A 26,808-nucleotide genomic window follows, 5' to 3' on the forward strand; every position below is an offset into this window, starting at 1 on the left:
TTAAACTTAATGATCAAATAAACACTAACTTTTATTTGTAACATTTAAAGAAGTGATGAGGACTTCTAAGACATCTTAATTTCAAGTTATAACCTTTCAGTTATATCTAAAAATATTGCCAGGCATGCTGGCTCACGCCTGTAATCCCAGTACTTTGGGAGACTGAGGCGGGTGGATCACCTGAGGCCAGGAGTTTAAGACCAGCCTGGCCAACATGGCAAAATCCTGTCTCTACTAAAAATACAAAAATTAGCTGGGTGTGGTGGTGCACACCTATAATTCCAGCTACTTGGGAAGCTGAGGCACTAGACTTGCTTGAACCCGGGAGGCGGTGGTTGCAGTGAGCTGAGATCACAGCACTGCACTCCAGCCTGGGTGTCAGAGAGAGATGCTATCTCAATAAATAAATAAAAATATAAATGAAATTGTTTACGGATAAATTTAAGACAAATTCTCCATTTTAAAGCCAAACATGTAGGTATCTAATATTTTAGGAAATTTAGTAAGTCTTTTAGGTGACTAGTATACAACCAATTATAACTTACTAAATGATACTTCCAAAAAAGATACCTTCCACACTCTAGGAATCATTCATTCTAAACACAAATTTCAAAACCCTAATTGGGAAATTTTGCCTATTCAGCAAAAATTTCATATTTCACTTTTAAGCTACAATTTCCAGTAAAGAGAGTCATAATAAATAATGAATTACATTTTTTCTGTTAAAATTAGTTTCTTTTTCACCACAAACTATTATCAAAAGGAGGCCCATATTTTTCACCAGACTCCTCCCCCAAAAGATCATTTATTCTCTTTGTTGAGGGTTAGTTATATGGGTATATGGCAGAGGTGTCTGTTTCAATAGCACATAATAGAACACAAGAATGTCACATTTCCCTAAGTGAGGATTATGTTAAATCTGGAAAATGAAAGTAAGTGTAATTAGGACATCCTAAACACAACTGCATTTCCTAGATATAGAAGAAAAGAAATGGTGACCAATAAGGATAAAATTCTGTTGATCACTAATCAGCAAGAAAATGGTATAAGCTTAAAAAAACTAACCAGAGATTATTTGAAATTGTTTCTATTAAGTAAAAACCCAGATCAGATTTTGAAACCTTTGACTCTGCTTTGCTTCTAGTTTCTTATTTTACTCTTTTCTTTTTTTTTTTTTTTTTTTTTTTTTTTTTTGAGACGGAGTCTTGCTCTGTCACCCAGGCTGGAGTGCAGTGGCGCAATCTCGGCTCACTGCAAGCTCCGCCTCCCGGGTTCACGCCATTCTCCTGCCTCAGCCTCTCCGAGTAGCTGGGACTACAGGCGCCCGCCACCACGCCCGGCTAATTTTTTGTATTTTTGGTAGAGACGGGGTTTCACCGTGGTCTCGATCTCCTGACCTCGTGATCCGCCCGCCTCGTCCTCCCAAAGTGCTGGGATTACAAGCGTGAGCCACCGCGCCCGGCCTTATTTTACTCTTTTCTATAATTGCCAAAGTTCACAAGTAAATAGTTTACGCTTATTAATCAAAATTTTTACACTTGTCACACTATTGGTTATTGACTAGCTTGGCTCTTGGGAGGCCTAAGTGAGATAATTCATTTAAAGTGATGCTCACAGAGACTACCACCTAGTAAACATTCAATAAATGTTAGCTGTCTATCAGTCAGAATAGGTTAGATTATGACATAATAACAAACAACACAAAGATCTCAAGCAACATCTATCACTTATGCTCACATTTCATTGGTCAAAGCAAATAATATGGCTGGAGTTCAGTAAGGTAGGGATGCAAAATCTTCCCATAGGAATGGGTACCACAAAATGGCCACCAAACATGAGTAAAAATAAAAGAACTGACCAGCTAGTATTAGCATGAGTATGACAATGCTGTTTGCCTTTTTTGTTGTTAGTAGTGCTTAACCTCTTGCAAACTGATTTCCACCCCAACCAGTCAATTAAAAAATAAAGACTAGTGATATCTTTTGTTTTCCTTTTGCTTCTCTGCAAATTATATTTTATAAATGCTCTTTCTTCTTCATTCTTTCTGTTAAACCCAAGGGATCCTAAATGGAAGTCAGGATCAAAAAGGTCTAAGAACTAAAGGTCATTTGGTCAAATGGAAATGGCATATACTAGATCTCTCTTTATATTTCTTTTATATTTAACAGATTTCTCCCCAAGCTTCTAAATATTCAATTTCTTTCCTTCCTTCTTTTCTTCTTTCTTTCATCTCTCTCTTTCTTTTTTTTTTTTCTGGTACAGATGGGGTCTCATTATATTGCCCTGGCAGGTCTTGAACTCCTGGTTTCAAGCAGGGATCCTGCCTTGGCCTCTCAAAGTGCTGAGATTACAGGCATGAGCCACCATGCCTGGACTTTATTTCTTTTTTAAATATTGGCTTTTTTTTTTTTTTTTTTTTGAGACGGAATTTCTCTCTTGTTGCCCAGGCCGGAGTGCAGTGGTGGAATCTTGGCTCACTGCAACCTCCACCTCCCGGTGGAGTGATTCTCCTGCCTCAGCCTCCTGAGTAGCTGGGATTACAGGCGCCTGCCACCACGCCTGACTAATTTCTTGTATTTTTAGTAGAGACGGGGTTTCATCATGTTGGCCAGGCTGGTCTCAAATTCCTGACCTCAGGTGATCCACCCACCTCGGCCTCCCAAAGTGCAGAGATTACAGGTGTGAGCCACCTCGCCTGGTCAAATATTGGCTTTCTAGTCACTATCATCTATAACAGTGGGTTTTGGGGGACAAAATCCAACAGATAAATGATTAAAAAAAAAAAAACCTTGGCAAACTTGGCATAGAGGGGTACTTCCTCAACCTGGTAAATAATATCTACAAAAACCTACAGCTAACATCATACTTAAGGGTGAGAAACTAGAAGCTTTCCCATTAAGGTTGAGAACAAGACAGGATGGCCCCTTCATGACTCCTCTTCAACATTATTTTGAAAACCTAACCAATGCAATAAGACAAGAAAGGAAATAACAGGTATACAGATTGGGAAGGTAGAAAAACTGTCTTTGTTCACAGATGACATAATTATCTATGTAGAAAATCATAAGGAAGCATCAAAAAAGTCTTGGAGCTATTAAGCAATTACAGCAAGGTTGCAGGATATAAGGTTAGTAAACAACCTTAAACAAGCCAAGTTTTTTCTATATATTAGTAATTAACACTCATGTTCTATCAATAGAGTATATATTAATACTCATGATCTATCAGAAAATATATTTATATATTTATAAATACAGCACATATATAGCATATATATAATAGAGCATATATATATATATATATAGAAAGAGAGAGAGAGAGAGAGCAGTTTTTTAAAAATAATTGCCAAACAGGAACAAACAAGATATCCTTCAATAAGTGAATGGATACACAAACTGTTGGTACATCTATACAGAGGAATATTATTAAATAGTGATGAAAAGAAATGAGGTATCAAGCCAGAAAAAGACAAGGAAAAACCTTAAATGTATATTGCAAAGTGAAAGAGGTCAGTCAGAAAAGGATCATACCCTATAATTCTAACTATAGTGTCTTCTGGAAAAGGCAAAACTATAGAAACAGTGAAAAGATCAGTGGTTGTGAAAGGTTTGGGGGCAGGTGGGGAAGTGGAAAAAACAGGTGAAGCGCAGGGCATTTTTAAGACAGTGAAACTATTCTGTATGATACTATAGGTATATACATGACCTTATGCATTTGTCAAAACCCATAGACCTGTATAACACAGAGTAGATCCCATAAACTATGGGTTTTAGTTAATAATGTATCAATATTGGTTCCTCAATTGTAACAAATAAATTAGACTAATACAAGACGTTAATAGTAGAGGAAACTGTGTGGCGGGGAAAGGTGTATGGCAGTGGTCCCCAACCTTTTGGGCACCAGGAACCAGTTTCGTGGAAGACAAGTTTTCCACAGACCTGAGGTGGGGGATGGTTTTGGGATGAAACTGTTCCACCTCAGATTATCAGGCATTAGATTCTCATAAAGAGCATGCAAGCTAGATCCCTCGTATGCGCAGTTCACGATAAGGTTCGAGCTCCTAAGCTTCACTTGCTTGCCAGCCCACTGCTCACCTACTGCTGTGTGACCCAGTTCCTAACAGGCCAGGGACCAGTAACAGTCTGTGGCCTGGGGATTAGGGACCCCTGGTGTATTAGAACCCTCTGTCTTTTCTGCTCAATTTTTCTGTAAACCTAAAACTACACTAAACAATAAAGCCTATTATTATTATTATTTTTGTTTTTGAGACAGGGTCTTGCTCTGTTTCCCAGGCTAAAGTGCAGTGGTGCAATCACAGTTCACTGTGACCTTGAGCTTCTGGGCTCAAGCAATCCTCCCTCCTTAGCCTCCCAAGGAGCTAGGACCACAGGCACATGCCACCACACCGAGCTAATTTATTTATCTTTTATTTATTTATGTGTTTTTCAGAAACAGAGTTTTGCTAGGTCTGGTCTTGAACCCGGGGTCTCAAGCGATCCTCTTGCCTTGGCCTCCCAAAGCACTGAGAGCACAGGAATAAGCCACTGTGCCCAGCTCTAATAATTTTTCGTTTTGTTTTGTTTAGTAAGCGTTCTCAGTCCTTTATAAATTTCCCTTCTCTTTCCATTCAACTACGGGCACCAGCAACCTACCTGGGTAAGGTAAGGATCTCATTTAACTTGCAGCATAATTACAGTATACCTTTAAATTTCTCTTTTCACGTACTTATAATATGCAATAAATGTAAACAGAACATATAACTGTTTTCTATACAGTTAATGGCATCAAAAACTACCCAGTCACGGGCCGGGCGCGGTGGCTCACGCTTGTAATCCCAGCACTTTGGGAGGCCGTGGCGGGTGGATCACGAGGTCAGGAGATCGAGACCACGGTGAAACCCCGTCTCTACTAAAAATACAAAAAAAAAATTAGCCGGGCGTGGTGGCGGGCGCCTGTAGTCCCAGCTACTCGGAGAGGCTGAGGCAGGAGAATGGCGTGAACCCGGGAGGCGGAGCTTGCAGTGAGCCGAGATCGCGCCACTGCACTACAGCCTGGGCGACAGAGCGAGACTCTGTCTCAAAAAAAAAAAAAAAAAAAAAAAAAACTACCCAGTCACTCAGTAAAAAACCAGTAACTACACAGAAAAATGTTGCAAGATCTCATTTATAGAGATAGAGATGGGAGGAGATGTAGATCAAAGGATACAAAGTAGCAAATATACAGGCAGAACAAGTCAAAAGATCCAGTGTACTCTACATACACTATGAGGACTATAGTTAATAACAATGTATTGTATTCGGAGTTTTTGCTAAACTAGTAAATTATGGCTGTTCTTGCCATGGGGAGTAAAAACGTAAAAACGTAAAAATGGGTAACTACATGAGATAAAGAATATGTTAATTTTTTCCACAATAGTAACCATTTAACTATATATATTTGTATCTTATAACATCATGTTATCTACCTTAAATACACATAAAATATATTAAAACAAAACAAAAGGAAATCCAAGAGTTATCTTTCATTCCTCCTTCCTCCATAATAACATACCACACTCTTGATTGTACTTCTAAAATTTCTCTCAGATTTGTCCTTTTTCATCCCAAATGCTATTGCCATTCCAAGCAATCTTTTAAAACATCAAAGATCTATACCATCTTTTGTCTTCATTTTGCTTGACTTCTCTCTACAAGTTCTCTTTATAAATACTCCTTGCTATCCATTCTTCCTACTACCTCCTGGGAAGCTTGTGTCTCTCATAAGGATAATCCTAACTGCTCCTCTTCTCTTCCACCTTCAATCTATCTCCCACACTATAGGCAGGATTATATATTCATAAATTGCAGATCTGGCTGTTTTACATATACTTAATTTTAGGGCATTTAAAATAATTTTTTTTTTGAGACAAGGTCTCACTTTGTCACCCAGGTTGGAGTGCATGGTGCAATCATAGCTCACTGCAGCCCCTATTTCCTGGGCTCAAGCCATCCTCTTGCTTCAGCCTCCTGAGTAGCTGAGACTAACAGTCCTGTGCCACCACACCCAACTAATTTTTGTATTTTTTGTAGAGATGTGTTGCCCAGGCTGGACTCGAACTCCTAGGCTCAAGTGATCAGCCCGCCTTGGCTTCTCAAAATGCTTGAATTACAGGCATGAGCCACAATTTGAATCTCTTTTGACATTCAGCAGAATCTGCTATCTGGGTTGCTTTTCAGAGGCTTCCAAATTAATTAAATGCTGCAAATGAGTTTCTTAATCTGTTTTTCCCAAGGAATATGAGGACAGGTCTAAACATGAACAGAAAAGTATCCTGTAACCTGTAATTCCTTCTTTTCCTCTCTCCCTCAACCTCTACTAGTGAATGTAGTGTTATTCTACTACGAATGCAGTTATTAGAAAAACAGTGATATGAGTTAATTCCCTAGGATTTATGTCCCTGTTTGAGTTAAATCACCAAGCAAACATGAACATAATTCTAAAGTTCCAAGTTTTAAACTCCCATAAACTTGGAGAAATGATATATTATGGATTAATTCCCAAAGCATTCGTCAGATCATTAATTCAGTACCCTTCTGAGCCAAGCAGACAATCATTCCTTAATACTTATCCTAGCTGCTTCAGAGATGAATTCATTATAGCACAGAAATTGCAAGTGCTTGTAGTGATGAATTTTATTCAGCAATGGGTACTGCTTGACACCCTTTCACCTGTTTTTCCCCAATGAAGATCAAACTGCTTTCAAATATGGAAGTGTTTTCAATTTATCATCTAGGGACAGGAACAGCATGAACAAGCAAGGCACATGGGGCACAAAATTTAAGGAGGCACTTACTCATCCATTCTGTATCTGCATGACCCTGGGAGTGCCTATTTATATTTTGTGCCCTCAGTATCTAACTCAACCTCTCCCTAGTTCTAGCTCTGACATTATTCCAGTATATTTGTGAATGTTCAAAGGAAAATTGATCTTCATTCTCTCTTATTTCTTTTTCTTTTCTTTTCTTTTTTTTTTTTTTTTCAGACAGAGTCTTGCTCTGTCATCCAGGCTGGAGTGCAGTGGCGTGATCTCGGCTCACTGCAAGCTCCACCTCCCAGGTTCACACCATTCTCCTGCCTCAGCCTCCCGAGGGGCTGGGACTACAGGCGCCTGTCACCATGCCTGGCTAATTTTTTTTTGTATATTTAGTAGAGACGGGCTTCACCATGTTAGCCAGGATGGTCTCGATCTCCTGACCTTGTGATCCGCCTGCCTCGGCCTCCCAAAGTGCTGGGATTACAGGTGTGAGCCACTGCTCCTGGCCATTCTCTCTTATTTCAACTAGTAAAAGAATATTTTTCAGAAGGGGCTTTTTTTTTTTTTTTTTTTTTTTTTTTTGAGACAGAGTCTTGCTCTGTCGCCCAGGCTGGAGTGCAGTGGCGCCATCTCCGCTCACTGCAAGCTCCGCCTCCTGGGTTCACGCCATTCTCCTGCCTCCAGCCTCCCAAGTAGCTGGGACTACAGGCGCCCGCCACCACGTCCAGCTAATTTTTTGTATTTTTAGTAGAGACAGGGTTTCACCATGTTAGCCAGGATGGTCTCGATCTCCAGACTTCATGATCGGCCCGCCTTGGCCTCCCAAAGTGCTGGGATTACAGGCGTGAGCCACCACACCCAGCCCAGAAAGGGCACTTTTTATACTTTGGTTCAAAGGGCTCAAGAAAGCATTTAGTTCTACATGTTAATACTCCATCAATTACATTCAATAAGAATACCAAAATAAATATCCAAGTGTGTATATGATGTTAGAGGATGTAAGGGAAGACATCATTTCTCACATGGAATTTTGTATATTTAAATGGACTTCATTTATTTAAATAACAATTGCTTAAGCAATTAAATCTAGAAGGAAAAGAAAAACCTTCCATGTTAAAGTAATTTAAATAAACAACCTTATTTGCTTAACTGGGGTTTTCTCTTTGCTTTTTAAATACTAACCCCAAAGGAAAAACAAAACAGAACTCTAAGTCAAATTTAAAGCACTGATTGGAGGATCAGAATGCTTACAAAACACAAAGGTAATTAAAACAAATCTTAGAATTTTTACTTCTGAGGTAAAAGCACCAATAAAAAGACAGGAAATCTCATTTTTGCTTATTAAAATAAAATTATTCTTACCAGATAAAGCAGAAAGGTGTGCAGCCCTGTTCCAAGCCCAACAGAAGACAAAATTCCTAAGCCTATCCAGTAGGCATACAAAAGAAACTGTTTCTCTATACGTTGCACATACTGAAAAAAAGGGATGAGGTGAAAAACGTGAATTCTCTATACAGAAATGCAGTATTTATAAACCATCATCAAAATTAAATAAACCAACTAAAATAAGTTTCAAATAGGAAAAAACTAATAAGATTAAAAACCCATTGAAGAGGCCTAATTTCTTTAATATACAATGGCAAAGATGACAAAAAAATTAATCTAACTGGAATAAAGGTCTTATTTCTAAAGCTTTAATAAAAGCCTTGTTTCTAAACCTTTAAAATCCTACCATTTACAGGACACAGGAAAAAGCAAATTACGAATAAGATAATTTTGAAGATAATTTTAGATATATTTAAAATAAATGCATTTAGAACTGTAAAAACTTCTCTGTGATTGGCAGTAAACTGCTTTAAAGTACCATTCTAGAACCATTTCCTGTTAAAATACATTAATGTTTTGCTATTTTAACAAAAGAGGTTAACAAAGCATCCTATTTTCCCATCAGTAATGTTGTACATGTAGACTACAGGCAAACGAACCTTTTCATACAAATAAAACGTAATCATCAACCTTGGATGAGAGGCCTACCTGTTTGGATGGGTCACAAAAGTATGTTAGAGAAAATAAGAAAACTTTGGCAGTGATTAACGGATTCATGCTGCTGCGACTAAAAACCTTCAGGAAAGTTACATTTAAATCTTTGAAGGTAGGGCCAGGCAGACTGGCCTATAATCCCAGCATTTTTGGAGGCCAAGGCAGGCAGATTACCTGAGGTCAGGAGTTTGAGACCAGCCTGGCCAACATGGCGAAACCCCATCTCTACAAAAATACAAAAAAAATTGGCTGGGCATGGTGGCGGGCACCTGTAATCCCAGCTACTTGGGAGGCTACAGCAGGAGAATTGCTCGAACCCAGGAGGCAGAGGTTGCGGTGAGCTCAGATCGCACTACTGTGCTCCAACCTGGGTGACAGAGCGAGACTCTGTCTTTAAAAAAAAAAAATCTTTGAAGGTAAAAGGAATCACATACACCAAATATAAATGCTCAGCAGCCATAAAACATCACAAGAATACTTTTAGTGTATGTCTTTAAAAGTAAAACATTTGAGATACTAGTTGAGATAATGTTGAGGGTAGAAATTCTATAAAACCCACATTCGTCCCATGTGAAACTGAGATTAGAGAATCAGAGAATGTGCAAGACTAGAAACAGAATTGCTCGACCTCTCACCTGTTGATGTGCTCCTTCAACATAATACGTAGCTATAAGCACAGCAAGCAGCAGTAAAAAAGACACCACAATGCTTTGACGATGCCATAATCTTAAAAACAAATAAAAAAAAATAAAGAAATATCTCACAGTCTCACTTTCAGCATTCATCATTCTCAAAACAATTTCTTGCTGAAGCAGTTAGGTTACCTAGCTCAGCTGGGCTGAGCTCTTTTCCTTACACATCATGGCCTCTTGGAGGAACAGAAGGGGGTCAAGGGAAGATACACAGGCAGAGAACCCAAGTTCTTATCATAACCCCCATTGTAGCCTTTTCCTTATCCAAAGCCTGATCTTATTAAACCTCAACTTATAATATGGAGAACCATTATAGTATAATAGAAAGAGCACTGGCCTTCAAGTCAGAGGACCTGGGTGAGAGACCCTTCATGTTGCACTTTCGGCCAGACACTTAACCAATCTGATTCTGTTTCTTGTTTTTAAAATCTTTATTTACTTACTTTTATTTTTTTTTGAGATGGAGTCTTACTCTGTTGCTGGAGTGCAGTGGTGCAACCTCAGCTCACTGCAAGCTCCACCTCCTGGGTTCAAGCTATTCTCCTGCCTCAGCCTCCCAAGTTGCTAGGACTACAGGTGTGTGCCACCATGCCCGGCTAATTTTTGTATTTTTAGTAGAGACGGGGGTTTCACTATGTTGGCCAGGCTGGTCTTGAACTCCTGTCTTAGTGATCTGCCTGCCTCAGCCCCTCAAAGTACTGGGATTACAGCCGTGAGCCACCATGCCCGGCCTTTGTTTCTTTTCTTCAGAGACAGGGTCTTGCTCTGTCCCCCAGGCTGGAGTACAGTGGCATGATCTTGGCTCACTGCAACTTCCACCTCCTGGGTTCAAGCTATTCTCCTGCCTCAGCCTCCCAAGTTGCTAGGACTACAGGCGCATGCCACCATGCCCGGCTAATTTTTGTATTTTTAGTAGAGACGGGGTTTCACCATGTTGGCCAGGCTGGTCTCGAATTCCTGACCTCAGGTGATCCACCCGCCTCGGCCTCCCAAAGTGCTGGGATTATAGGCGTGAGCCACCAGCCCTGGCCTAAAATTCCACCTCCTGGGTTCAAGTGATTCTCCTGAGTAGCTGGGATTATAGGCATGCACTACCATGACTGGCTAATTTTTTTTTTTTTTTTTTTTGAGACGGAGTCTCGCTCTGTTGCCCAGGCTGGAGTGCAGTGGCACGATCTCTGTTCACTGCAACCTCCGCCTCCCACGTTCAAGCGATTCTGCTGCCTCAGCCTCCTGAGTAGCTGGGACTACAGGCACATGCCACCACGCCCGGCTAATTTTTGTATTTTTAGTAGAGACGGGGTTTCACCATGTTGGCCAGGCTGGTCTCGAATTCCTGACCTCAGGTGATCCACCTGCCTCCCAAAGTGCTGGGATCATAGGCATGAGCCACCACGCCTGGCCTAAAATGTTTATAATGATATACTTGGTTTACCTTCTTTATGGAGTTGCTCTAAGGATCAAAATCAGCTGAAAATGTTGCAAAATACTTTATAAACTCTTAGTACAATAAAAATGTTAACATAATAGTACAGATAATAACTTGGGGCATGCCAGAGGATAAGGCATGTAAAAGTTCAACTTGTTCTTTTTTTTTTTTTTGAGATGGAGTCTTGCTCTGTCGCCCAGGCTGGAGTGCAGTGGCGCAATCTCGGCTCACTGCAAGCTCCGCCTCCTGGGTTCATGCCATTCTCCTGCCTCAGCCTCTCCGAGTAGCTGGGACTACAGGTGCCCGCCACCACGCCCGGCTAATTTTTTGTATTTTTAGTAGAGACGGGGTTTCACTGTGGTCTCGATCTGCTGACCTCGTGATCCGCCCGCCTCGGCCTCCCAAAGTGCTGGGATTACAAGCATGAGCCACCGCGCCCGGCCTCAACTTGTTCTTTATGGTACTTGAAACAGGGCTTACAAGTACTAAATTTAAAGACAGAACACATTTCCATGGCAGAGTCCTTTTTCATTGGCTCAAACTATCAGTAAAACTGCCACGTATGCTGAACCTTGTCCTGCTAAAGAATCAGTGTATCAAATTACACAGACCTGATTTCTCCTGATGGTAAAATCAGGAGAGAAAATAAAAATCATATTTTTCAGTGTTCTCCATTCCTGATTCAACATGAAAAAACAGTGGACAACCATGATAATCCAGTAAGCAAACAGCAAATAGCAATGTCTTTCCCTAATCTATTTTTCTTCAACCTAAAGAAAGGAGAATAAATATGTTCCTATGGTAATATTCTAAAGGTAATTAATCCATTTTGATGGAATAGAGGGCAGAAAGTAAGAGATTACTGAGGATTTTTTAAATGAGTAAATGAGGTATATGTAAAAGATAGTGGGGGAAGACTCTTTACTTTGAGGTCCATTCCTTCAAGATTACAAGGATTTCCAGAGAAAAATACTGCAAGGTAATGAGCGGCTGTCTCCACAGGACAATATTCTGCCTTTCTTCCCGCTCCCTCCTCTTCTTTTCATTCACTGAAGAGGGGTCTGAAAAACAATAGTGCAGAGATTAAAACAGAATTTCTAACATTTATGCTTATTCTCTTCAATCACTTTAGATGAAAAGAGTTTTGTTTATCTCCCAAATAACAACTAATAGCAAGTTCTAGAGTCTTGTGAAAAATGGCAACTAGTAGTACCTATAATCTCAGCACTTTGGGAGGCTGAGGAGGGTGGATCACTTGAGGTCAGTAGTTCAAGACCCGCCTGGCCAACATGGTGGAACTCTGTCTCTACTAATAATACAAAAATTAGCTGGGCATGGTGGTACACGCCTGTAATCCCAGCTACTCGGGAGGCTGAAGCACAAGAATCCCTTGAACCTGGGAGGCAGAGGTTGCAGCGAACTGAGATTGTGCCACTGAAGACCAGCCTGGGTAACAGAGTGAAAGAGACTCTCTCTCAAAAAAAAAAAAAAAGGCAACTAGTCCAAACTCAGCATAGAAGGGAGATGAATGACAGTAGTTCCCCCTTATCCACAGTTTTAGTAACACATGGTCAACTATGGTCTGAAAATATTAAATGGAAAATTCTGCAAATAAGCAATTCGTAAGTTTTATTGTTTTAAATTTATTTTTATTTTTTTAAGAGACAGGGTCTCCATTCTGTTGCCCAGGTGGAATGCAGTAGCATAATCACAGCTCACTTTAAACTCCAACTCCTGGGGTCAAGGGATCCTCCCACCTCAGCCTCCCAAGCAGCTAGGACTACAGGTGTGTTCCATCGCACCCAGCTAATATTTTGTTTTTTGTGGAGACGCAGTCTCACTACGTTGCCTGGGCTCATCTGAAACTCCTGGCCTCAAATGATCCCCCCACTTTGGCCTCCCAAAGTGCTGGAATTACAGGTGTGAGCTACTGCTGCCAAGCCCCTAAGTTTTATATTGTATGCTGTTCTGAGTAGTATAATAAAATCTCGCCAGTCCTGCTCCATCCAGCCCAAGACCTGATTCATCCCTTTGTTTAGTACATCCGCGCTGTATATGTTACCCCATTACTATATATAGAACAACACAGTGTTTTTTCCTATATCCACTAGGGGTCATGGAATGTATCCCTCATGGATAAGGGGGTTACTATATTATAGCTGCCATTTCTTAATCAGTGTTACCTAGAGAACAACTGAGGCAAAACCAACTCCCTGCCTGGATAAACATCAGAACCTCTTGTAGAGGATGTCCTAAAGAAATGGTACTGAAAATTCCAGCAGTTGAATTTGGGATAGAGCTATAGATTTTGGGAAAATTACTGAAATAAGTCTAAATTGGTCCACCTTCTATGAAGGGCATTCTATCAACCTAGGATCATATTACAGAACAAAGTGGTTTAGATCGCAAAATGGTGAGGCAAACTAGTTGGTTCCAATCCTGGCTCTGCCTTCTACTAGTCATGTGATCTTGGGCAAGTTAGTTAATACTTTTGTGTCTCAGTTTTCTCTTCTGTAAAATGGGGATCACAATAGTACATACTTTTCAGGGTCATTGTAAGGATTAAATGAGCTCATATATGTAAAGTTCTCAGAAGAGTTTAACACTTAGTAAGTGTCCAATTAAGATTAGCTATTAATTGTCACCATCTATTGAAATTACAGAGTGTTTTTGTTTTTGTTTTTTTGAGACAGGGTCTCATTCTGTCGCCCAGGCTGGGGTGCAGTGGCAGCACGATTTCGGCTCACTGCAACCTCCACCTCCCTGGTTAAAGCGGTTCTCCTGCCTGAGCTTCCCGAGTAGCTGGCATCACAGGCATCTGCCACCACGCCCAGCTAGTTTTTTTTGTATTTTTAGTAGAGATGAGGTTTCACCATGTTGGCCAGGCTGGTTTCAAACTCCTGACCTCAAGTGATCCGACCACCTCGGCCTCCCTAAGTGCTGGGATTACAGATGTTAGCCACCACACCCAGCACAAAATGCATATACGCTGTAAACTGGTAATTCCATTTCTAGGAATGATTAGGTATAAGGTGAAATGACTTGCACAACTTTATTCACCGCAGCATTATTTGTACTAGCAAAAACCAATCAATAACTTATATATTACCAATAGAGGACAGAAGAGTGATTAAAGTATGGCACACTCATACAATGGAAAGAAAAACTAAGCAGCCATAATAAAGAATATTTTTTGGGGGGGGACAGGGTCTTGCTCTGTTGCCCAGGCTGGAGTGCAGTGGTATGATTGCAGCTCACTGCAGCCTTGTGGGCTAAATCGATACTCTCACCTCAGTCTTTCCAGTAGCTAGCTAGAACTTGAGTGGCTAGCTAGAACTACAGGCGCATACGATCACATCCAGCAAATTTTTAAAATCTTTTGTAGATTTCCCTGTGTTTCCCTGTGTTGCCCTGTGTTGCCCTGGCTGGTCTCAAACTCCTGGGCTCAAGACATCCTCCCGCCTTGGCCTCCCGAATTGTTGGGATTACAGGCGTGAATCACCACACCCAGCCTAAGAATCAGTTTTTCATGTACCGTTATAGCACAATCTCTAAAATATTAAAAAACACATGGTACAAAAGAGTAAGTATGACATGCTAATGTTAATTTTAAATTCCAATGGGATGAGCAGTAGAGGAAGAATATACAAATGTATGTGCTTGCTAAAAAGAAAGAAACAAATAGCACACAAAAGCTCCTAATGGGAAGACACTATGATGTATGCAATGCCCATCTCTGAATCCTGAAACTCTTGGTGAAATTGCCAAGTTTACTGACAACCAAAGTAACCCAAAAGTCAGATCAGTGCGCAAAATGTCCTCTGCAAGGCAATATGGTGATTAAAACAAACAAATGAGGCCAGGCGCGGTGGCTCATGCCTGTAATCCCAGCACTTTGGGAGGCCAAGGTGGATGGATCACCTGAGGTCAGGAGTTCAAGACCACCCTGGCCAACATAGTGAAACCCCATCTCTACTAAAAATACAAAAATTGGCTGGGCGTGGTGGCGCATGCCTTTAATTCCAGCTACTCGGGAGGCTGAGGCAGGAGAATTACTTGAACCTGGGAGGCGGAGGTTGCAGTGAGCCGAGATAGCACCATTGCACTCCAGCCTGGTGACAGAGTGAGACTCCGTCTCAAAAAGCAAACAAACAAACAAACAAATGAAAACTACTATTTCAGATTCCTTGCACTTCCTCTAAAAGAAGAGAATTACTGTGAAAATATTACCACACTAGAGTATTATTTGCCATGTGTTTGAGATGTCAAACAATTCAAAAGCTAAAAAAAAAAGTATGATTACAAGAAAAGAAAAACTTTTTTTTCATTTTCCTTTAGATGCATGAAGGAAAGTTTCTACTTAAATCATCCATATTAATAAAAGTCATCATTTTCAGGGTAACTGTATAAACAGGAGTCAAATACACTGAAATTTACCACAAATTCCAATTTGGCTAAAATATGAGTTTATTAATCTCAAACTATAATTTTAAAATAAATTTTTAAATAATATTCACATTCTAACTTTTTTGATAACTGTATATTTAAGAACAGTGTAGTAAGTTTATAATCTACTTCTAGAATTACAAAATAGCACAATAAAATTGAGCACTGAGCAAAGCCAAATAAACACTGACCATACCATAAGATTAACAAGTAATAATCTTGCACCTGGAACACTGTTTATGTGATTGTGGCCAGGCTGCTTCTGCCATCACTATGAAATATCATCTTACAGGCCCTGACTGACCCATAATTTAATTTACTAAGAAGATAATATAAGATTAAAAATATAAGAAGTAATATATCTCTATTTTATTCCAATGAAAAGTATATCATTTAAACCCAAAGCACTTCTCCCTCCAAACCATCAAAATTTACCTGTGAAATTTCCATTATGTTGTTCCTTGTTCATTGCTACACGTCTCTGGTCACGATTTTTTCCATTCTCTGCCATTTCATAGATCAGTAACTCTTGAGGAGCTAATACAGCAAAATAAAATACAGCAATACATTACAAACTTCTGCTGTGTGGCTGTGACTGAATGAAACTAAATATAGGAATAACATCACAGTAATAACCCACACGATATGTATGATGTGTTTACACTTTGTTTTATAACCAAAATTTGAACAATTTATATAGATATTCTAATACAAATAGTAAAAATGTAAAAGCCATATAGTTGTAAACCTTTTCCTAGTAGTTATTTCAGGGATCTTCCAGAGTGAAATTTGGAGGTAATTTGTCCACAGAAGGAGGATATCAAGCACTAGCACCTCCAAATGTTAACACACTATAAGGTCTAATATCCTTCTAATTTACAATTAAATATCATACTACTATGTACTCAAAATTAATCTTATCATTTTTACGTTTTTACAGTTTTCTTTCATATTCCCTTTAACATTATTATATAAAAATAGAATATACTACAAAAGATGCTGCAACTGTTGATACATAAATCTAAGATCATAGACCAGTTTTATTTAGGAAACAATTCTACTGAATAAAATGATATGGGCAAAAAAAACAAAAACAAACTTGAAATGTTTAAGATAGTTAAATGTACTTTATTTATAACATGCTTCATACTACAGGTATCAGTGCTTTTACTTTAATGTAATAACAACATATAAAAACCAGATTGCCTGTGATCATATCATTCTTCAGTTGTTAGTAAAGCAAAACTTTCTACTCAAAAAGCACATCACTTCAATAAAAGGCTAAAATGCTGAGTCCTTAATACAATATTAAAACTTGCCCAGACACTTATAAAAAGACAACTGGGGCCAGGTGCGGTGGCTCATGCCTGTAATCCCAGCACTTTGGGAGACCAAGGCGGGATGATCGCTTGAGGTCAGGAGTTTGAGGCCAGCCTGGACTACACAGTGAGATCCCATCTCTACATAAGATAAATAAATTAGCCAGGAGTGATGACCCATGCCTGTAGTTCTAGTTGCTCAGGAGGCTGAGGCGGGAGGATTGCTTGGGCTCAGGAGTGAAAGGCTACAGTGAGGTATGATTGTACCACTGCATTACAGCCTGGGCAAAAGGGAGACCCTGCTTCAAAAAAAAAAAAAAAGAAATAAAGAAAGCGAAAATAAATACAACCCACAGGAGAAAGTATTTACAAATCACATATATTTCATAAGAAGCGTGTATCTGGCCTGCAAACTCTTACAACTCAGTAGTAAAAAGCAAATAATCCAATTAATAAACGGACAGAGGAGCTGCACAGATATTTCTCCAAAGACACACAAATTGCTAATAAGCACATAAAAAGATGTCTAACGTCTTTAGCCATCAAGGAAATGCAAATTAAACCACAATGAGATACAATCTCATACCTGTTAGGATGGTTATAGTAAAAAAAGACAGATAATAGGCCAGGCACGGTGGCTCACACCTGTAATCCCAGCACTTTGGGAGGCCAAGGCAGGCGGATCATGAGGTCAGGAGTCCAAGACCAGCCTGTCCAACATGGCGAAACCCCGTCTCTACTAAAAATACAAAAATTAGCCCAGAGTGGTGGTGGGTGGCTGTAATCCCAGCTACTCGGGAAGCTGAGGCAGGAGAATCGCTTGAACCCCTGAGGCGGAGGTTGCAGTGAGCTGAGATTGTGCCATTGCACTCCAGCCTGGGAGACAGGAACAAGACTCTGTCTCAAAAAAAAAAAAAAAGAAAAAAGAAACAAAAACAAAAAGATAATAATAACAAGTGTTAGTGAGGATGTGGAGAAATCGGAACTGCTGGTGGGAATGCAAGAGTTCAGCTGCTTTGGAAAACAATCTGTCAGTTCCTCAAAAGGTAAAATACAGTTACCATATGACTCAGCAATTCAGGAATGTTCATAGTGACACTGTTAACAGACAAAAGGTTTTTTTTTTTTTTTTTTTTGAGATGGAGTCTCACTCTGTCGCTCAGGCTGGAGTGCACTGGCACGATCTTGGCTCACTGCAACTTCTGCCTCCCGAGTTCAAGTGGTTCTCCTGCCTCAGCCTCCCAGGTAACTGGGATTACGGGTGCCTGCCACCATGCCAGGCTAATTTTTGTATTTTTAGTAGAGACGGGGTTTCACCGTGTTGGTTAGGCTGGTCTCGAACTCCTGACCTTGGGATCTGCCTGCCTCGGCCTCCCAAAGTGCTGGGATTACAGGCGTGAGCCACCGCGCCCAGCCTATAACACAAATGTCTTATCAACTGATGAATGGATATAGGAAATATGGTATATGGTATATCCAAACAATGAAATATTAGCCATAAAAAGAAATAAAGTAGTAATACATACTACTGCATCAATGGAGTCTGAAAATATGCTAAGTGAAAGAAGTCAGTCACAAAAGACTACTTGTTATGATTCCCATTTATATGAAATTTCCAGAATATGCATATCCATAATAACAGAAAGTGGATTAGCAGATTAGCTGGAGAAAAATGGGGAGTAGCTGCCAATGAGTTGTGAGTTTTTTTCTGGGGTGATGATAATGTTCTAAAATTGTTTTGATAGTTGCATAGCTGTGAATATACCGTTTAAATGGGTGAATTATATGATATGTGAATTATGTTTCAATAAAGCTGTTTAAGAATAGTCACCAGCAGGAACTATCCAAACTTCCAAATATTCATAGGAAATATATGTTATGAATACATATGAATAATATATTCATAGAAAAAGAATGGTATACTATTCTACAAATCTCATTTATTCATTCATTCATTTAGTTATGTTGCCAGGCTGGTCTCGATCTCCTGGCCCGAAGCGATCCTCCTGCCCCAGTTTCCCAAAGTGGTGGGATTCCAGGCATGAGCCACTACCCAGGCTTCTTCATATTTAATAGAAGACCCAAGAGTATTAGGAGTATTCTCATGGCCAAGTGGCTCAAATTTTTATATTTTATGAGCAGATTCAGTGACGGTTTAGAATTCAGATATATGAGTTAGGGGATTATATTATTAAGAAAGAAAATTCATGAAATCACTTGATAAGATGCTTGTATAAGGTTTGTTTACCTATTCACTCAACAAATATTAACTGAACACTTTGTATGTGCCAAGAGTCATACTAGATTTATATTTAGCTGATCAGAATATGATATGGTCATGGGTCCAATCTTCCTGTAGTTTGATATCCGGTGCTAATTTATTCCTTGACTAAACTCTAACTATTGTAATTATTTTCAAAATTTATGCCTCATAAAGGAAAACAAGTGAAAGACTATAAAAATCATTGGAAAAAAAAGCACACATTCATCACTGAATGTTCTCCTTTTTAAGATACGATCCATTTGTGTATACCTTTGTTTTGTTGTCTTCAATGCTAAATGAGCAAATAAACACATCAAGAAATAAAATATAGGTTTCTATTAGTATAGATAGCCTTAAGTAGACAATCATAAGATTTAAAATCCGAAAAATCTGGATTTGATCCCAGATTTGCCACTAATTAGTTGTGTGATCTTAAGCAAAGTTTCATTTTCTTTAGTCCTTCATTGTTTGGATTCACAAAATGAGGACAATAATTGCCACTTTCAAATGATTGATGTGTAGATGAAATAATCTATGTATGCATCTGTATGTTTGTTGATATGCATGCATGTGTGACTATAAATGCCAATATATCAAAAGAGTAGGAGGTAATAAACGTACAAAGTGCTTAAACTATAAAAAACAACTTCACAGCACATGCCTCATTGTTATTGTATCAGTGATGCCAGTGTTGTTCATTCAGCTCTCATTTTAAAAGTTCTGGGGTCTCCAATGGGCACTGAGGATACAAATATGAATAGGATAAGGAGGTCCCTGTTCTCAAGAGGATCACAGTCTGGTAAAGAAGCCAAATGAACACAAGAAATCAATTATAACAGAATGGGATGAAATAGGCATTTTAATAAAATTAGATGAAAAGACAATGTTTTAGTCAGGTCTTAAGAGTCTAACAGGGCCAGGCATGATGGCTCACACTTGTAATCCCAGCATTTTCGAAGGCCGAGGTGGGCGGATCACGAGGTCAAGAGATTGAGACCATCCTGGCTAACACGGTGAAACCCTGTCTCTACTAAAAATACAAAAGAATAGCTAGGCGTGGTGGCGGGCGCCTGTAGTCCCAACTACTTGGGAGGCTGAGGCAGGAGAATGGCATGAACCCAGGAGGCAGAGCTTGCGGTGAGTGGAGATCGCGCCACTGCAGTCCAGCATAGGCGACAGAGCAAGACTCCATCTCAAAAAAAAAAAAAAGTCTAACAGACTGGAGAAATTTGTAAATCTCTCTAAACATCAGTTTTTCTTGATTTATAAAACAGAGATAACATGACACACATCAGAGGGTTGAGGATTAAACAAGATAATGTACATAAAATACTAACATATTGCCTCACCTTTCACATGACCTCAATATATACTAGCTATGATGAAGATCATGAAGTAGAAAGCACTATGGGAGCTCACAGGACAATATATTCAGACCAGTTCATAGAAGCTGAAAGTTTGACTCTGCAAACTTAAGTCATACTTGTGTGAAGATTCAGCCAAAAGATAATGTAGCCCAAGCAATTACAAAACAGTAACAACAAAACCCAAAGATGCTAGAGTATCACAATAGGTTTACAAAATGGAAATCTATTTCACAAATCTGAATTTTATTAATAAAAAAATCAACTGAGGATGTTTGAAATGGAACCATATAAAAAAGTTAATGATTTTCCATCTGCCAGTCATTTAACTTGAAGCTATACTTCAGTTCTGCAAATACTTAAAACTATGTGGGTTTGGCCAGGTGTGGTGGCTCATGCCTGTAATCCCAGCACTTTGGGGGGCTGAGGCGGGCAGATTACCCGAGGTCAGGAGTTCCAGACCAGCCTGGCCAACATGGCGAAACCCCGTCTCTACTAAAAATACATAAATTAGCTGGGTGTGGTGGCTTTCGCTTGTAATCCCAGCTACTAGGGAGGCTGAGGCAGGAGAATCGCTTGAACCCAGGAGGTGGAGGTCGCAGTGAGCCGAGATTGCACCACTGCACTCCAGCCTGGGCAACAGAGCAGGACTCCATCTCAAAAAACAAACAAACAAACAAACAAACAAACAATGTGTGTTCATATTCAGCCAAATCCTATAGGCAATATCTTTTAAAAATATTTTGAAGATATTTAAACATTTGTAAATATCTAAATATATGATAAATATTTACAAATAAGATATTTAAGGATATTTAAGATATTTTAAAGCCAGTCATTCATCTCTATCACAGTAAGTAAAATTTATTTAATTTGTGATGAAAAGATAAACAGGGCACAAAAGGGTTTGCCTTATAAATAACATTCTAAAACCTTTCTCCTACAAAACACTGATAATTGAACTCATTTGCCCCTATTTACTCTTTCCCATAGTGTCATTGTCTTATCCAAAACATTTTGGGTCTATGAGTGCATACTTATAACAATGGTATTGCACAATTATTTGAAGGTTTTGTTTTTAAGCTATTGCAACACGGGTTTTCATTTGAGCAAATAATGTGTTCTTACACAACGTGCTAAAACAGAACAGCACACTGACATTTCCTTCTCCAAAATTCTCTCTAGAAAACATAATAGTCTGAAATTTTGTTTTGTAAGAAATAACCCAGGGAACGAGGTTATTTTCATCAGTCTATTTCTTCATAAACAAAATAAATTCGCGGTTTAAAAAACAACTTTTCAAAACCTTCTTGCCATTCTCAAAAGAAGGAAATATAGCACAAGGCCAAACAAGAGAGCCACTGAGGGTCTAAACAGCTAAGCTTATAAAAGCATCAAAACCCTTTTTTTTGCCGGGCGCGGTGGCTCACGCCTGTAATCCCAGCACTTTGGGAGGCCGAGGCGGGCGGATCACGAGGTCAGGAGATCGAGACCATCCTGGCTAACACGGTGAAACCCCGTCTCTACTAAAAATACAAAAAATTAGCCGGGCGAGGTGGCAGGCGCCTGTAGTCCCAGCTACGCGGGAGGCTGAGGCAGGAGAATGGCGGAACCCCGGGGGGCGGAGCCTGCAGTGAGCCGAGATCGCGCCACTGCACTCCAGCCTGGGTGAAAGAACGAGACTCCGTCTCAAAAAAAACAAAAAAACCCTTTTTTTGTTTTTTTTTTTTGGCATTTTGACCATTTAGGATGATTTAAAACCATCCAAGTATGAAACAGCCAAAATAAAAGAACCACTAGTGTTTTAATAGTTAAGCTTATAAAAACTTAAAAGTTTTCTGCATTTTAACCATTTTGTAAAGGATTTAACATTTTTCCTTGCCTTTCAAAATTCCCTTGAAAACATCCTCAATTACTTTGCCTCTTCTTCCCCCAATCATACGTACTGTAAAACTTTGTAAAACTGCAAAGCCTCCAGAATCATCTGCATTCTTATGATCTGTCTAAGCAGCTGAACATAACTGAAGAAAATCACACAATTACAAAGCCACTTCAAATTCTTAATTCAACAAATATATATCAACGGTCCCTTATGTGCCAGTTATTATTATTATTATCATTATTATTTTGAGACAGTCTCACTGTGTTGCCCAGGCTGGAGTGCAGTGGCACGATCTCGGCTCACTGCAACCTCTGCTTCCTGGGTTCAAGTGATTCTCTTGTCTCAGCCTCCCAAGTAGTTGGGACTACAGGCACCCGCCACCACGCCTGGCTATTTTTTTTTTTTTTTTTTTTGAGACAGAGTCTCATTCTGTTGCCCAGGAGTGCAGTGGCACCATCTCGGCTCACTGCAAGCTCCACCTCCCGGGTTCACGCCATTCTTCTGCCTCAGCCTCCCGAGTAGCTGGGACTACAGGCGCCCACCACCAGGCCTGGCTAATTTTTTTGTATTTTTAGTAGAGACGGGGTTTCACTGTGTTAGCCAGGATGGTCTCCATTTCCTGACCTCGTGATCAGCCCACCTCGGCCTCCCAAAGTGCTGGGATTACAGGCGTGAGCCACCGTGCCCCGCCTATTATTATTTTTGAGACAAAGTCTCACTCTGTTACGCAGGCTGGCATGCAATAGCACAATATTGGCTCACTGCAACCTCTGCCTCCCGGATTCAAACAATCCTCCTGTCTCAGCCTCTCAAGTAGCTGAGACTACATGTGTGCACCACTACGACAGGCTAATTTTTATAGAGATGGGGTTTTGCCATGTTGTCCAGGCTGGCCTCAAACTCCTGGGCTCAAGTGATCCACCCATCTCAGCCTCCCAAAGTACTGGGATTACAGGCTTGAGCCACTGTGCCTAGCCCAGTTATTAAGATGCCAAAGCTCAAACCTAAAATTGATGATTCCTGCTAATAAACTTTTTTTTTTACTTTGGCAACTGTTTCATTCTTTGTTTTTGCTCCTAAAACATTTTACCCTCCTTTTTCCTTTCTTATTTTCAGACATTGACTTTCTTTTTTCTTTTTTTTAGACAGAGTCTCACTCTGTCCCCCGGGCTGGAGTGCAGTGGTGCAATCATGGCTTACTGCACCCTCGACCTCCTGGGTTCAAGTGATCCTCCCACTTCAGCCTCCCGAGCAGCTGGAACTACAGGAACATGCCAACATGTCCAGCTAATTTTTGTATTTTTAGTAGAGACTGGGTTTCCCCACGTTGCCCATGCTGGTCTTGAACTCCTGGGCTCAAGTGATCCCCCCGCCTTGGCCTCCCAAAGTGCTGGGATTACAGGCATGAACCATATCCAGCCCTGTTACATTTTTTTAAATAACAAAAGCAGTGAGAGAATTTGCCAATCCCATTACTACTAAGTTTACTAAAATATTTACACTTCACCCATGTCAGCATTCTTTCTTTTTTTTTTGTTTAATTTTTTTTAAATTAATTTTTGCACACAAAAACAATAAACATTTTCTAAAAATACATACAAACAAAAAGATGTGTATCAAACATATTAGGAAGGTTGCACATGGGAAGTCGGGGAATAGAAATGGGGGGTGGGAGTTAAAATAAATGAGAGAGGGACTTTATATGGATCAGTGATAATAACTCAATCTTCTATTTGACAAAGAAGAGGGAGAAGGAAGAGGAAGAAAAAGAAAGTGGGATAAAGGATCAGAAAGGGAGGAAAATAGAAAAAATTAGAGTATGACTCCAGGGTAGACCTGTTTTGTTGTCACTGAGTTGGTTGGTTGGTTTGTCTGTTGTATTTTTCATGTTTCGCCAAGTTGGCCAGACTGGTCTCGAACTCCTAGCCCGAAGTGATCAACCCGCCTCGCCCCCCAGAGTGCCGGGACCACAGGCGTGAGCCACCACGTCCAGCCCCCACATTGCTTCTGGCCTCCGTGGTAGCCCTCCCAGACGGGGCGGCCAGGCAGAGACGCTCCTCACTTCTTCCCAGACGATAGGTGGCCGGGCAGAGGCGCTCCTCACTTCCCAGACGGTGGGCGGCCGGGCAGAGGCGCTCCTCACTTCCTCCCAGACGATGGGTGGCCGGGCAGAGGCGCTCCTCACTTCCTCCCAGACGATGGGTGGCCGGGCAGAGGCGCTCCTCACCTCCCAGACGATGGGTGGCCGGGCAGAGGCGCTCCTCACTTCCCAGACGGGGTGGCCGGGCAGAGGCACTCCTCACTTCCCAGACGATGGGTGGCCAGGCAGAGGCGCTCCTCACTTCCGAGACGGGGCTGCCGGGCAGAGGCGCTCCTCACCTCCCAGACGGGGCGGCCGGGCAGAGGCGCTCCTCACTTCCCAGACGGGGTGGCCGGGCAGAGGCGCTCCTCACTTCCCAGACGGGGTGGCCGGGCAGAGGCGCTCCTCACTTCCCAGACGGTGGGTGGCCGGGCAGAGGCGCTCCTCACTTCCCAGACGGTGGGTGGCCGGGCAGAGGCGCTCCTCACTTCCGAGACGGGGCTGCCGGGCAGAGGCGCTCCTCACCTCCCAGACGGGGAGGCCGGGCAGAGGCGCTCCTCACTTCCCAGACGGGGCGGCCGGGCAGAGGCGCTCCTCACTTCCCAGACGGGGCGGCCGGGCAGAGGCGCTCCTCACTTCCCAGACGATGGGTGGCCGGGCAGAGGCGCTCCTCACCTCCCAGACGGGGCGGCCGGGCAGAGGTGCTCCTCACTTCCCAGACGGGGTGGCCGGGCAGAGGCGCTCCTCACTTCCCAGACGATGGGTGGCCGGGCAGAGACGCTCCCCACCTCCCAGACGCGGCGGCGGCCGGGCAGGGGCTGCAATCCCAGCACCGTGGTAGGCCAAGGCAGGCGGCTGGGAGGCGGAGGCTGCCGCGAGGCCAGACCACGCCACCGCACTCCAGCCCGGGTAACACCGAGCACCGGGTGAGCGAGACTCCGTCTGCAGTCCCAGTACCTCGGGAGGCTGAGGCGGGCCGAGCACTCGGCGTCAGGAGCTGGCGACCAGCGTGGCCAAGATGGCGAACGCGTGCCTGCAGGCAAAGGAGAAAAAGCAGGCAGTGGTGGCGCGCGCCGGCAGTCCGGGCAGCAGGGAGCCGAGTAGATTGCAGCCTGGGCCACAGAGGATGGAAGGAAGGGAGGGAGGGAGGGAGGGAGGGAAGGAAGGAAGGAAGGAAGGAAGGAAGGAAGGAAGGAAGGAAGGAAGGAAGGAAGGAAGGAAGGATTCTTTCTCTCTTTATGACTCGGCAGTGTCCTCTACTCATCAAAGGCCATTATGTCAATGTATATATATCGTTTCCTTCCTCCTTCTCAGGGACTTTGTTCCTTCTGTTCTCACTGTGTAATCAATCTTTACCCCTTTATTCTCACCAGAAAATAAGTATTCAGTATTTCCCATTTTTCATTCCTTCTTCATAAACAGTTCTCAAAAGAGTTGCCTACATATACAGGCTCCACTTACTCATCACCAAATTTCTGCCTGATCCATTGTAATATGACTTCTGCCCTGACAAAAATAAATTGCTTTTGTGAAGATTACCGATTACCTCCACTTGCCAAATCCAAAGGACACGTCTTACTGAACCTCTCACCTTTGCTGAACACAAGTATCCACTCCCTATTTCTTGAAATATTTTCATTTTTCTTCCTATTTCTCTGATGGCTCCCCCTGCTCTATGTCCTGGGGTTCTTCAAAGCCTGGTCCTAGATTCCTTTTTGTGTTCCCTTTATATTCCTCCCTAATGATGTCATCTATTCACTCAGCCTTAAATACCCTCTACATACTGACAATTCTTTCTTTCAAAGGCAAAATGATGTTGCCATACTGCTTTATGAAAGTGCTTTATGAATATGCTGTAAGAATAATCAGAATCACAGATGGAACTTTAGAGAATATCCAGCCTATTCCACTTATTCACAGACAAACATCTCAGAGGTAAGGGACTTGTATAATGTCACAGAACAAGTTAGTGACAAATCTGGAGGCAGGACCCAGATACAACGGCGATCTTAGGAGTACACCGACCTATTGGGAAGACAACCCCACCCTCCAAACTAAATCAAAAATTATTTTTCTGAGAATTTTGAAAGGGACAAGCTCAATCTAGAAAAGTGAGGTAATGTAAGAGCTGGCCCCAAAATGTGATTTAGGAGTTAAAGACTCAAATCTTTTTTCCTGAGACAGTCTTGCTCTGTCACCTAGGCTGGCGTGCAGTGGAGCAATCACAGCTCACTGCAACCTCCACTGTCAGTGGAGCAATCACAGCTCACTGCAACCTCCACCTTCCAGGTTCAAGCCATTCTCCTGCCTCAGCCTCCCCACTAGCTGGGATTACAAGAATGCGCCCCCATGCCGGGCTAGTTTTTCTGTATTTTTTAGTAGAGACGGGGTTTCACCATGTTGGCCACACTGGTCTTGAACTCCTGACCTCAGGCGATCCGCTAGCCTCGGCCTCCCAAAGTGTTGGGGTTACGGGCGTAAGCCACTGTGCCAAGCCTAA

The 26,808-nt window shown here is 41.5% G+C and overlaps 1 protein-coding gene across 4 annotated transcripts in view; it reads right to left on the minus strand.

The window, feature by feature from the left end:
• Positions 1 to 26,808, minus strand: part of VMP1 (vacuole membrane protein 1) — a 139,617-nt gene that overhangs the window by 97,552 nt on the left and 15,257 nt on the right. For 3 of the 4 annotated variants that reach the window (XM_055257860.2, XM_055257862.2, XM_055257859.2), the window contains exons 2-5: positions 15,836 to 15,937; positions 11,880 to 12,015; positions 9,469 to 9,559; positions 8,156 to 8,266 (exon numbers count right to left, since the gene is read on the minus strand). In XM_055257860.2, coding sequence (XP_055113835.1) covers positions 8,156 to 8,266; positions 9,469 to 9,559; positions 11,880 to 12,015; positions 15,836 to 15,911 — 414 coding nt within the window. In that variant the 5' untranslated portion in view covers positions 15,912 to 15,937. The remainder of the gene's footprint in view (positions 1 to 8,155; positions 8,267 to 9,468; positions 9,560 to 11,879; positions 12,016 to 15,835; positions 15,938 to 26,808) is intronic. The other variant, XM_055257861.2, reaches the window with a different exon arrangement.

This window comes from Symphalangus syndactylus, chromosome 20 (genome assembly GCF_028878055.3).
Source record: "Symphalangus syndactylus isolate Jambi chromosome 20, NHGRI_mSymSyn1-v2.1_pri, whole genome shotgun sequence".
Taxonomy (NCBI): Eukaryota; Metazoa; Chordata; class Mammalia; order Primates; family Hylobatidae; genus Symphalangus; species Symphalangus syndactylus.